At 39.3% G+C, this 12,190-nt stretch overlaps 1 protein-coding gene across 3 annotated transcripts in view; it reads left to right on the forward strand.

Annotated features, from left to right (window-relative positions):
- The first annotated feature begins 560 nt into the window (after positions 1–560).
- Positions 561–12,190, forward strand: part of rabl6b (RAB, member RAS oncogene family-like 6b) — a 24,498-nt gene continuing 12,868 nt past the window's right edge. Inside the window, exons 1-10 of one of the 3 annotated variants that reach the window (XM_019365546.2) lie at positions 561–713; positions 5,231–5,339; positions 5,473–5,628; positions 5,711–5,845; positions 6,777–6,824; positions 6,982–7,011; positions 7,445–7,497; positions 7,689–7,777; positions 10,189–10,329; positions 12,162–12,190. The exon at positions 12,162–12,190 is cut by the window's right edge and continues 77 nt beyond it. In XM_019365546.2, the coding sequence (XP_019221091.1) occupies positions 5,499–5,628; positions 5,711–5,845; positions 6,777–6,824; positions 6,982–7,011; positions 7,445–7,497; positions 7,689–7,777; positions 10,189–10,329; positions 12,162–12,190 (655 nt within the window). In that variant the 5' untranslated portion in view covers positions 561–713; positions 5,231–5,339; positions 5,473–5,498. Of the gene's footprint in view, positions 714–5,230; positions 5,629–5,710; positions 5,846–6,776; positions 6,825–6,981; positions 7,012–7,444; positions 7,498–7,688; positions 7,778–10,188; positions 10,330–12,161 lie in introns of all 3 variants that reach the window. The other 2 variants (XM_019365545.2, XM_019365547.2) reach the window with 2 other exon arrangements.

The raw sequence follows: 12,190 nt of genomic DNA on the forward strand, positions 1-12,190 counted from the left end.
CATAAACAGTATAAAAGATTAAAGCTGCATTCTCTTTCATGGTAAGTAGGGGGCAACTCCTTTGGTTGCAGTAAGACTTTTAGTTCTATAGAAGTCTATGGGAAAATAACCATCTGTGATGTCAGTAAACACTTTCCTGATGAGTTTATGGGCTTAGTCACTAGTTTCAGGTAATGCTGAATAAAACCTGACCCTAAATTGATTACTCATTATTGGAGTTCAAGGGAAAAAAGAGAATCATCCCTGTGCTCACTGGATAATAATTTTTGAGTCACAAGTTGTCAGTCAGTGAGCAGGGGATTTCACATTCAGAGATGAGGCAGCCCAATACAATCCAGATTGTATTGGTTTCACAATATGTGGCAATCTGCAAACACAAACAAATAAATATGCAGAAAATTTTTTCGAGGCACAACTTCTTCTGTATTGTTGGAAACCTGCTCAGACCTATTGAAATTCAAGTAAAAATATGCATGAGTACTACTTGGAGCATAAGCTTAAATAATGTTTTGGTATCGCTAAGCTTGAGCTTTATTTTGAAACCATTTGAAACCGGATATTCACAGGTTTTGCGTGTTACTTGATGATTGGTCGGCGGTAGCTGTCTTCTTTGCAAAGGAATGTCGCTGCTGTATCTCTGTCGGGATGGAGGACTGACAGATGTTTTGAGGAAAAGATGCTGGGACTGCACGCTCCTATCTTAATATATACCCGTGAGTATTTGCAGCTGACGTTACCCTGAAAAACTCATCCTGACGTGCTGCCGTGTAGTGTCACTGAGCGCAGAGGTGGCAAAGCTAAGCTAATATTGCCTGGATTGCTAGCTACAGGGAAGCCAAAGGATAACGTTACCCCTTTAACGTTAGGTAACAAGCCGGGCTGCCTCATCTCTGTTTGAAATTCGAATTGACCTTTACATACTCTTTAGAATTTTCTGATTTAAGAATGCTTAAACACATTGCTTCATATATTCAGCAAAGCTCACTGTTCTAGCTGAGCGAGTAGCACAGTCAGCTAATGCTAGCAGGATAACGGTGAAGGGGAAATTCAACCTGAAAACAGAATTAATTCGCAGCCATTGGTAGATAATTCCTCGGCTCTTTGGATTTGAGCTAGTCTCTTTTTAATACAAACAGACACGGAGCTTGTACTAATAATGTCAACTGAAGACAAAGCTGATCTTGATAGTGAATAATGTATTTCCTGTAGGGACACTGTGACAGCTCCCATCAGGACACGGAGACGTGTTCTGAAGCCTTCTGTTATTCAGCTGGTCAAATATTGTCTTAGAGACAGTTTCTAATTCATTGTCATTAAACCTACTGCGAAGAATCATCTGACAACGTCGTCATTATGTCTTGCTTCTGCTTGTGCCTCTCATGTGCTCCCATTACACTTGTGTCAAACAGTGCCGTCTCTTGCCATTTTGGTAACATAGTCCCCCGACCCGTCAAAGCCAGCCGTTTATCAAATGATTTAACAGTAAAATTTGGACTGTGTGTGTGTGAGTGAGCTTAACCTTATAATGTGGGGTAAAGTATAGATTGTGATTTACTGTTAAGTTCTGACCAGTCCTGTCTCTGTGGCAGGAATGATTAACAGTAATGAATATTTAGTCAAGTGCACAATCCTCATGCTTTCTACCCTGTCATCTTCAGCTGTAATTGAAGCTGTGCTGTAATAAACTAAGCTACTATGACATCACCCCAGATGAGTATCTTTGTGACTGTCATCCTGGCGTTTTGAAACTGGCAGGAGAGGGATGGATCAAAGTAGAGCTGGGCGATATAAGATTTTTTCATATCACGATATGTTTTTTTCATTTCAGGCGATAACGATATATATCACGATATAAGCCAAATAACTATATTTGTAAGTAGAGCTGGGCGATAAAACGATAACGATATGTATTGCGAAATAACTTTTTCTCGATAGAAAAATTAAACTATTGCGATAGACCTCATCTCTCTTGTCCTCTTAAAAAAAAAAAAAAAAGAACAGCCAATCCAAATTAAGTAGCGCAGAGCCGAACCAATCACAGCCGCAGCGTCACGTCACATGACTTGTTACGTACAGCACAAGCGCCAAGGCGCACATGTGTATTTGTTTTTGCAGCCGGGCCGCCCAGGTAATGAAGGAAAGGAGTTTGCCGACTAGAGAAAAATCAACCAAGAGCGTGAGCGAAGGTTACCGAAGAAAAAACAGATGGTGGTTCCAATGCTGGAGAGATTGTCAAACGGAAGGGCCACAGAAGTTCCGTAGTGTGAAGGTATTTCGGCTATTTCAAGTCTGACAAAAAACAGAGTAGCGCGCACTGTAAATTGTGCCGAAAGCAAGTCTGGATATACAATAAACCGGTGCATGCTCAATCTCTGACTGAAAGCGCTAATTCGTCATTCGGCTTTTGTCAGACTAAAGTAACTGTTAAAACTGTTTGAAAAGCTAAGCTATACAACAAGGAGAGATTGATGCTACGTCCACACGTACCCGGGTATTTTTGAAAACGCAGATTTTTCTATGCGTTTGCACCTTTCGTCCACACGTAAACGGCGTTTTCAGTCACTGAAAACGGAGATTTCTAAAAACACCTGCCAGGGTGGATATTTTCGAAAACTCCGTTTTTGCATTTACGTGTGGACGAGGAAAACGGAGAAAACGCAGCGTCAAAGGTGTGCGCCTTTTTTGACGTCACACTGTGCGCCACGTTATTGTTTCGGTGAAATGAATTTCTACAATACTGTTACTGTTAATTGTACTCTCTGCAGTGTTTAAATGCGTACATATACACACATAGTTACTGTCCCTCCACACATACGACTCGGTTCTGTTTCTATGCCCCATCTTTGTTTACTATTTCCTACCGAGGCTTCTAGACTTCTGATTGGCCAACATTTCTACACGGTTAGGAATATATCGCCACCTGTTGCTTTGGCATGTTCCTAGCAGCGTTTTCCTTCATTTCTGCGTTTACGTGTGGACGGGATTATTTTTTAAAACGAAAACGGAAAATCTCCGTTTTCAAAAATACCCGTGTACGTGTGGACGTAGCCTGAGAATTTCCTTTTAGTTCTCAGTTTATTTGATATTGACAAAAGTTAGTCAATTTTGTCTGTTCTTCTGTAAAACGACCTAAGATTTATTTTTAGAATTAAAATTTTGTTTCTAAGTGGAATTGACAATTTAGTGGTCTGTTTTGTTTGTTCTATTTTGAAACTTAAACGCTTTAGCGGCTGCCTTTTGTGTAGTTTACAATATTTGCCTTTACCTGAAACTGAAGTCTCATGTTCCTTAAGTACATCTACCCTGTTGAACTTATTATGGGAAATAAATATTTTAATTAAAACAAGCTGCTAATTATTTCACATTTTACTTGTGAGCAACGGCACATTTAAATCTTAAATGTGCCGTTGCACATGTACAGCTGCGGCTGTGATTGGTTCGGCTCTGCGCTACTTAATTTGGATTGGCTGTTCATTTTTATTTTTTTTTTTAAGAGGACAAGAGAGATGAGGTCTATCGCAATAGTTTAATTTTTCTATCGAGAAAAAGTTATTTCGCAATACATATCGTTATCGTTTTATCGCCCAGCTCTAGATCAAAGTGAAAGTGCAATCTAAAACTATATTTAGTAACATACTAACATTTACAAAAGGGACTTAATTTTTACTTGGTCTGAGCAAAAATTGTGAGTGTGAGTGACTGAGACCATAAACTCATCAGGAAAGTGTTTTCAAAGGTTACCCCCAAGGGACGTTTCTGTGGACGGACAGTTGTTTTAGAACTACTTTTATCTCGTTAACTCTCTGACTAACTCTGCTTGGATCATCCGATTGTTGTGTTTGTGGTGTTCCAAGTGTGTGTGCAACAGCGAAGTTGTCAAGTGTCCTCAAAACGTGGTAAAAGGTTTTTCTCCTCTTTATTTTTTAAAATTTTAATTTATTGGGCAGTATAAATGTAGATAATGATAGATAACAGATAACATCATTCATCCATTCTCTTCCGGTTATCCTTATCAGGGTTGCAGGGATGCTGGAGCCTATCCCCACTACCATAGGGTGAGAGGTAGGGTACGCCTGAGACAGGTTGCCAGTCTGTCGCAGGGCTAACATATTGAGACAGGCAATCATTCACACTCACATTGACAACTATGGGCAATTTAGCATTGCCAATTAACCTTACTCAACTAACTGCATGCGTTTGGAAGGAAGCCGGAGTACCCGGAGAGAACCCACACAACAGATGGAGGAGTCAAACTCAGGACTTCTTGCTCTGGAAAGCAGCCTTAAAAGTAGTCAGTCAGTCAGTCATTTTTTGAGGTTATTTAACAGAAAAAAAGAGTATTGCATCCACAAATATACATTTATTAATGTTTAATTATGTCTTTTACGTAAATTTTATTTTTATAGGTTGCATTTAGCTCTTTTAATTTCTCTAACACAAAGCTGGTTATAAGCCAACTTTATCCCAGGCTTGAGTGTCTGAAAAATTACTCTTTCTTCTGATAAAAAGTTTGATTACATTCTCACATAGTATGAGAGGTTATTCGATGAGTGTTCAAGGCCAACAGTGTTAGATCCGCTTCAAAGAAAGTTTCACTAATTCTGGCTAAACAGCTTACTTACTCATAGACTTGTGTCGGTCTCCTTTTACTTTCTCAGCTGACTAAAACATATCTGTCCCAGCTACAGTGGCCCATGTGGGACAAATTTGAACTGGGACAGTTTAAATTTTAGTTGAATACAATCCGCTGATGTCTTGTCAGTGAGATTTTCCATACTGTACCTTTAATGCACTTCCACATAAACTGTCTTTTGGCTGTCGTAGTCTAATGCTGTTCATACTAGCTGTGCTGTTGTTGTTTTCTTGTTATATTGTGTTTATTTTACTGAGAATTAGTTTCCAGCTGTGACACAGCAGATTTCCCAACTTTTTGAATAAATAAAGCATATCTTAATTTTTTAAAGTTGAATAGCTTGCAATTCAAATACATTTATTTTATTTCCACATAAGAGTGACAAACTTGCACAAGAAGCTGGAACTAGTGGATATGTGGTTTTTCTTATGTTCTAACACTTGAGCATAGTTTGATATCATTTTCATTTTTTGCAAAAAATAACAAGCCTGTCCTTTTCATCACACCTACATGTTAACAGAAGAATTTCATCTAAACAAGAGTCTTTAATCCCCAACCTCTGTCTCTGTGTCTTTCTTTGTGTTTTTTTCCCCTTAGATGATGCTCAAAACAACATGGTAGTAAATTCTACTTGTGACAGGCAAAGAAAAACCATCTGGTCAACTTTAAAAGAGGCACCGCTAAATTCAGTAAACCACTGAAGTTGGTACGAAGTGATTTGGCATCATATTTGGATCTCAGCATGGATCCTTAACTTCCTTGCCCGTGAGGACACGCTGGTACACTTTTACTCGTGTTGTCATTAAGGAGTCATCAGCCAGAGTTCCTCTCTACTGCAGAGTGAAGCTGGTGAAGCTCAGTCAAAATGTTCTCAGCGCTGAAGAAGCTGGTGGGCTCTGAGCCTGGCCAGCTCAAGGAGAAGAACATTCCTGCTGGCCTGCAGTCCATGAACCAGAGCTTGCAGAGACGCTTTGCCAAAGGGGTCCAGTATAACAGTAAGTAATCCAGCCAGCTAAATACATGTTGTGTCTTAGTTTGTTCAGTTTTATGGCATCTCCGTCATGTCTCCTACTCCAGTGAAAATAGTGATTCGGGGAGACAGGAACACTGGAAAGAGTACTTTATGGCATCGACTGCAGGGCAAGAAGTTTGTGGAGGAGTATATACCCACTCAGGAGATCCAAGCTACAAGCATCCATTGGAATTACAAAAGTAAGCCAAGATAGCTGTGACCACATGTGATCATCTCACCAGGGCTGGGTGATATATACATTTAAAAAAAATAAATATCATTACAGAGTGATAGAATTAGCCATTTAATTTATACCAATGTAGTCCAATGTTGCGTTACCAACTTATACCCTTATTCTGCCACTGCACCTTTAGGTGAAGAAGACTCTGTTTTTCATGTAGTTTGGTCAAAGTCTGCTTGAGGGTTGGCTAGTTGCTACTCTATAGTACAGTTCTGTAAATGAGTCTGCATGTTCACAAAAAGCTGGTGTACATGTGAACATCTGCACAAAGCCTCGTGCTTACTGTCTAATGATGAAATTTACATTACTTCCACCCTCTTCAAGCACACTGAACTACACAAAACTGAATTAATATGGAACTCACTGCAATTCACTTCCTTTGCAATTCACTTCCTGTCCTGACTGACAACCCAACTACTTTTAATTAGGACCAATAAAATTAGATGTCTGCTTTAATAAAAGTGGCTGTGACACATCACATGTTGTTTTTGTTAAAAAATATATATATTGTGCATCAGCCAAAAGGAGCTTTTAAATACTGAGAGGATTCTTTTGGTTAATGTAACCCAGCTCTGCTTGTCACCACTGCTTTAGTTATGTTTCTGTTTTGGTGAATATTTGACATCTGCTGTTTGTGCCTCATAATTTATTCCAGTGGCACCATATCAAGGTAAAAAGAAAAAGTTTAGCTGTAGTTTGAGCTAACTGATTGTTAGAGGAGGTGTCCTGTATTTTTGTCAGTGCTTCCATACTAGTGAGAAATCACTACAACCACATAGCACGTTAGTGAGTAGATCCACATTAGAGTCACTGAACAGTCAATAGATTTGAACTCTTCTCTCTGTGGTCTCAAACATGAATAATGAATGTGTCCTCTGTGCTTGCCTCAGCTACTGATGATGTGGTGAAGGTAGAGGTGTGGGACGTGGTGGACAAAGGTGAGTGTTGACACACATGCCAGTCAAATTTCCTCTAAGGCTGACCTCTTGCATTATATCAACACATCCAATAGAGATGCTTGCTGCTTGTCTGTTGTTCTGTCCTCAGTGTTGATGTTGTCTTTTTTTGGGGGCACCTCTCTTACACTCATCTCAGGCCAAAAATATCCTCTTCCTGAAGGTGTAGGTGAGCGCTGCTACAGTATGTAGATACTAAACTCTTGTGTGCTGTGGGTTTGCCCTGCCTATCCCCACTCTTATCTGAATGTCAATATTGTCAGAGTATGGCTCAGGGTTGCTGCCTAGCTATGTCTCAGAGTTTGGCTGTTTTGTTTGGGGGGTTTCTTTCCTTTCCTTTTTATTGTTTTGTTTATTTGTTTTCTGTTTTTTGCTACTGCTGCACCCAGTTAGAGCGTGAGCATCTGCAGCGTGTATTTAAAGGGCACTGTGTGGTCAAAGTAGGCTCCAAGATGCTTTTCTGTTAGAAAAGCAGTTGTGCTGCTGCTCTGCTTGCTCTATACCTTTATACTAACTTGAGGCAACAAAACAAACTGCAGATCAGGATTTCACTGTGTGTCAGCTTGTCTGATCATAACGTTTGTGACCAATTGTTCTTTCAGGCAAAGGAAAAAGGCGCGGTGACAATTTGAAACTGGAGAACGAGCCCCAAGAGGTGACTATCACATGGCTGTCATGTGTTTTGGAAGAAAGGCTCACTTCTAGTATGTGGGTTGCAGATTTTAATCAGAGAAAGATGTCTTATAAGGAGGAAATTATAAAGGGGGAAAAAACAAAAAAAGCATATGATCTCAGCAGAATATTTTCCTCCAATTGTCCTTAAATATTAATTTGTTTGTGTTATAGTCAGATGAGGTGGCCCTGGATGCAGAGTTCCTGGATGTGTACAAGAACTGCAATGGAGTGATCATGATGTTTGACATCACCAAGCAGTGGTAAGAGAGCTTTCTGTGTGTTGTTGTCTCATCAGGCAAGTCTATTTCTTTAATATGCATGAGCAGATAAAGTTTCATTGTGTCTGTCTGTGGCTATGAAGCTTCCGCTGCTGGATTGTGTTCAGCTCTAGATGCACAATCCTTAAAATACATTCCACTATTGCTATTTTGGGCATCCCAAGGGAGAAGTTGTTTTTTTTTTAATATTAGCATGGCAAATGATATAACTGAAGGTTTTTTCAATGGGGTTTCATGTAAAGTAGGATCTGGTGTATCTTATTACTCTGTGCTGTAGAGCTCTTTTGTTATTCAGCCACAATTAAAAACACATGAGTGAGCCTCGCTGTTGTTCTAAGTGCTACAGTGACTAAGCACAGTAAATGATAGGTATGCTTAAGTGTAGCAAAAATTATAATCACGTTTTCTTTGGTTAATACTGTAGTCTAATCTCCATTATTAAATACTGTTTTTCATCATGCATTTAATGATCTTTAACAAGGGGATTTACTCACATTTCAAATATAATTCAAATTCAGATGTAAAGCAAATAAGTAAACTGTTTAAGGTGAAGGTGGCGGTTAAGGACAAAGGGTCCTCTGGAAGAGGCTTAGGCTCAGACTAACTTTCTGACTGTAAAGCCAGTCTTGGATGGGCAAGACTAGCCAGGTGTCTAGGATCCATATTAGTGTTCCTGTCATGGTGTGAATGCGAAGCACACCACAGCATGTCTTCCTTCTCTCTCCCCAACCGGTTGCAGCAGATGGCCGCCCCTCCCTGAGCCTGGTTCTGCCAGAGGTTTCTTCCTGTTAAAAGGGAGTTTTTGCTTCCCACTGTCGCCAAAGTGCTTGTTCATAGGGTTTCATTTGATTGATGGGTTTTTCTCTTTATGTATTATTGCAGGGTGTACCTTACAATATGAAGCACCTTGAGGCAACTGTTGTTGTGATCTGCCACTGTATAAATAAAATAAAATTGAATAGAAAATATGCCCTTGCAGGTGTATAATTTTCACAGACACCTCAGCAGTGTTGGGCAAGTTACTTTGAAAAAGTAATTCAATTATAGTTAGTAGTTACTTCTTCAAAAAAGTAACTGAGTTAGTAACTGAGTTACAATATTCTAAAAGTAATTAATTACTTGGAAAAGTAACTATTGCGTTACTTAAAAAAAAAAACAAAGAACGTTTAACCCCCTGGGGTCCAGGGTATAATTGGCCATTTTTTTACTACTCTTGATTTTCCCTCTACATTTTACCTTTAAAAACTATTTGCTTTGCCTTGTTTGGTATCATTCTTTTTAGCACAACCTCGCGTGCCTGAATTTACAGTTATGTTCTCATTTTGTCATACTGTATAACCAGAATTGATCTAAAATCAGACAAAAACCATAAGTAGTAGTAGAAAGTACACAAGACAACACATTAATTACACACTCCAAACACGCTAAACGTCACAAATCTCACATCTCAAAACTCGCTCTCTCTCTTTTTCTGCTCTCTCTCTCTCTCTCTCTCTCTCGACGTCACTCCTAAAACTTCCCCTGTTTTGTTTTGTTTTTTTGCTCATAAGCAGAGCATGCTTGCTAGCGCTAACGTGGCGAAACTATTGAGGAAAAAACGCCGCGTATATCTTGTTTATCACGACTCTGGTTTTACGTGGCCTATCGACACAATTTAAAAACTGGTATATATCACCTTGTTGCTTTGTCTTTAAGTGGTCACGTGATCGACTTACCACGACTACTTTATTCTTCCTTAGTCAAACAGCAGCACTCGATTGTTTTGCCCCCTGAGCTCCAGGTGTTGTGCTAGACAGCGATCGTGATTGCCGTCCGCGGGAGCGCGCAGCTGCTTAAAACTGTAGCGTCCAGATTACTTACAGCTACTTCTGTGCAGCTGATATAAGATGCGGTAAGCTGAACACAGTTTCAACCGTCTGTTTGTTGAAAAATAGTAACGGACCGCGTTTCCTTGTTAGTAACTGTAACGGCGTTGTAACAATAGGAATAGTAATTAGTTAGATTACTCGTTACTGAAAAAAGTAACGCCGTTAGTAACGCCGTTACTTGTAACGCGGTTATTCCCATCACTGCACCTCAGTGGGTAGGTCATTATTTTCTGACTCTTCAGAATGTCATTAAATTACACAAAAATCTAAAAATGTGTGTCTATGTTTTAAAACATTTATACTTTACTGTTTTGAGTCACTGCTTAATTCTCTACATTTTGAAGCCAGATACTGAACTTCAGGGTTACCAGTCATAAAAACAGGAAAACACAAGTATTTTACAAAACTGTGTACCGTCATTTGTAAGCGGAGTTGGGCAAGCGATATTTGAAGAATAGTCAGTTTCCAGTGAATATTGATACTCCCAGAAAAATGTTGTGATCCTATCAATTGCATCAATTGCAGGACTTTTAACTACATCCTGAGGGAGCTGCCCAAAGTACCCACCCATGTGCCGGTGTGTGTGTTGGGAAACTACAGGGACATGGGCGAGCATCGTGTCATCCTCCCTGATGATATAAGGGACCTAATTGCTGGATTGAACAGGTAGATATAGATAATAATTGAACGTATACAGTTGAAATAAAAAGTGTGATAATAATAAAAGTTATTTTCTCAGTAAAAAGTAAATCTTCTTACCTGATATAGCTGTGGAAAATGTTTTCAAATTTGAACATTTCAGTGAGCATCGCATTTGCTCAGTACTCTGGGATAAGCTACACAGACCTTTTTTGTGTCTGCACTCTGAGCTGTTAATAAAGCCATAATGTCATCGAACCTTGCACACACATAGAAGTAAAAAAGTTTTAAAATCTTATTTTTAAGCCGAAAGTTCACCAACGTTTGTCCGTGTACCTCTGTATTTATACAGGGACTGTCTTGTTTTTCCACAACAACTGCATGAGCACATTACCAGGATGGTGCCAAGTTGCAGGACTTGCCTATAGGGGCTCAGAATACTGCACCATATGTCACTGTGTTCAGTCACAGATAGCAGAAATACAGGAAACAGTACCAGGAATAAAGAGGAAGTGTTGGAAGAAAACAGAACCAGGAACAATATAATTCTCTAAGGACTTTAATTTTTTGTTTTAACTTTAAAAGATATTTACATAATCAGCAACTAGATTAGTGTTCTTTCGCTGTGGTTGTGTCTGCAGTTGCAAACCAGACATCCAGGGAACTGAGGGCTCAGTGACACAACCAAAAACAGGAAGAAGCTTTTTTGGGGGATTTTTTTGTACATTTTGTTTTCTTACCCAAATTTGAGCTTACACCTCACCAGAGGGACTGACTCTGCAAAACCTAAAACCCCAGTAGTAGATAACAGGTATCACAACAGTGGTCATCAACTTTCTCTAGTGGGCTGTCTGCTTCAGGCTCGATGGACAGTCACGTAAAAATGGTAATTTTGTGGGTCATCTGACTCTTCTTCCCCACAAAATGATCCCTATGAGTGCCCCCACTCCAATCAGAGACGTAAGGTGGTAAGGTACAGCTTAGCATCTTGCACATATAAAACATATTTGCACAAAACATGCTGCTAGTAAAATAATCTGTGAAAACATGGTACTTCCCGGGATTTTAAACCGAAACTCCTGCTACCTGCCAGTGTGGAAGTGCCTTAAACCTGCATTCTCTCTAACAGAAAAGATGTCTGATTCTATGAAAGTCTCTGGAAAAACAATCCTCAGCTCCCTTGATCTTTGACCTCAGTAAACTTTCCTCCCTAGATTTTATTCTTAATAAATACAATATGATTGTTTTGTAAATGATGGTTCCCCAAAGTCAAAAGGGAGGATAAAGCTGTATGTGCTCATAATACAGAATGTTTTCATTTACAGTTTGTTATCCATTGAGCACATCAATGTGGCATTAGTTTCAAAAAGCTGAGATGGTCACAGCAAAAACGCTAAACTTGTGGCGTCAAAACAGAATATCACTAACCAATGAGGGACTTGAAGATTGTTACCTACAATTTTTATATAGACTCTGTGGTGAAAACAGCTGTAGAAACTATGCTGAACAGTAGACTGTGAATAAAAGGTCACTCACATAATAGTGTTCAAAAGTGAACGTCACTTAGATTTATTTGGCTGGTTGGTAACTAACCAGTCTAGTACAAATGGATATTTTAACACTAAAAGCTGTCTAGTGTCAAAGGGAAGGTGTTATCCACTGTCAGTTTAACAACTTAACAAGCTGATGATGTGTCTGATGTTTTTGTGCCCTTGAGGTGTTAAATGCAGCTATACCTCTTTCCCTTTTTTTTTTTTTTTTTTTTAACAATTAAATAACACTTGGACATCAATGAGGCATGTAAATATAGGGTATATGTTCAGAAACTTGAGTTAACTCCTAATCCCTTCCTTTTACAGACCTATGGGATCATCTTACATCCACTATG

The sequence above is a fragment of the Oreochromis niloticus genome, linkage group LG12, assembly GCF_001858045.2.
Source record: "Oreochromis niloticus isolate F11D_XX linkage group LG12, O_niloticus_UMD_NMBU, whole genome shotgun sequence".
NCBI lineage: Eukaryota > Metazoa > Chordata > Actinopteri > Cichliformes > Cichlidae > Oreochromis > Oreochromis niloticus.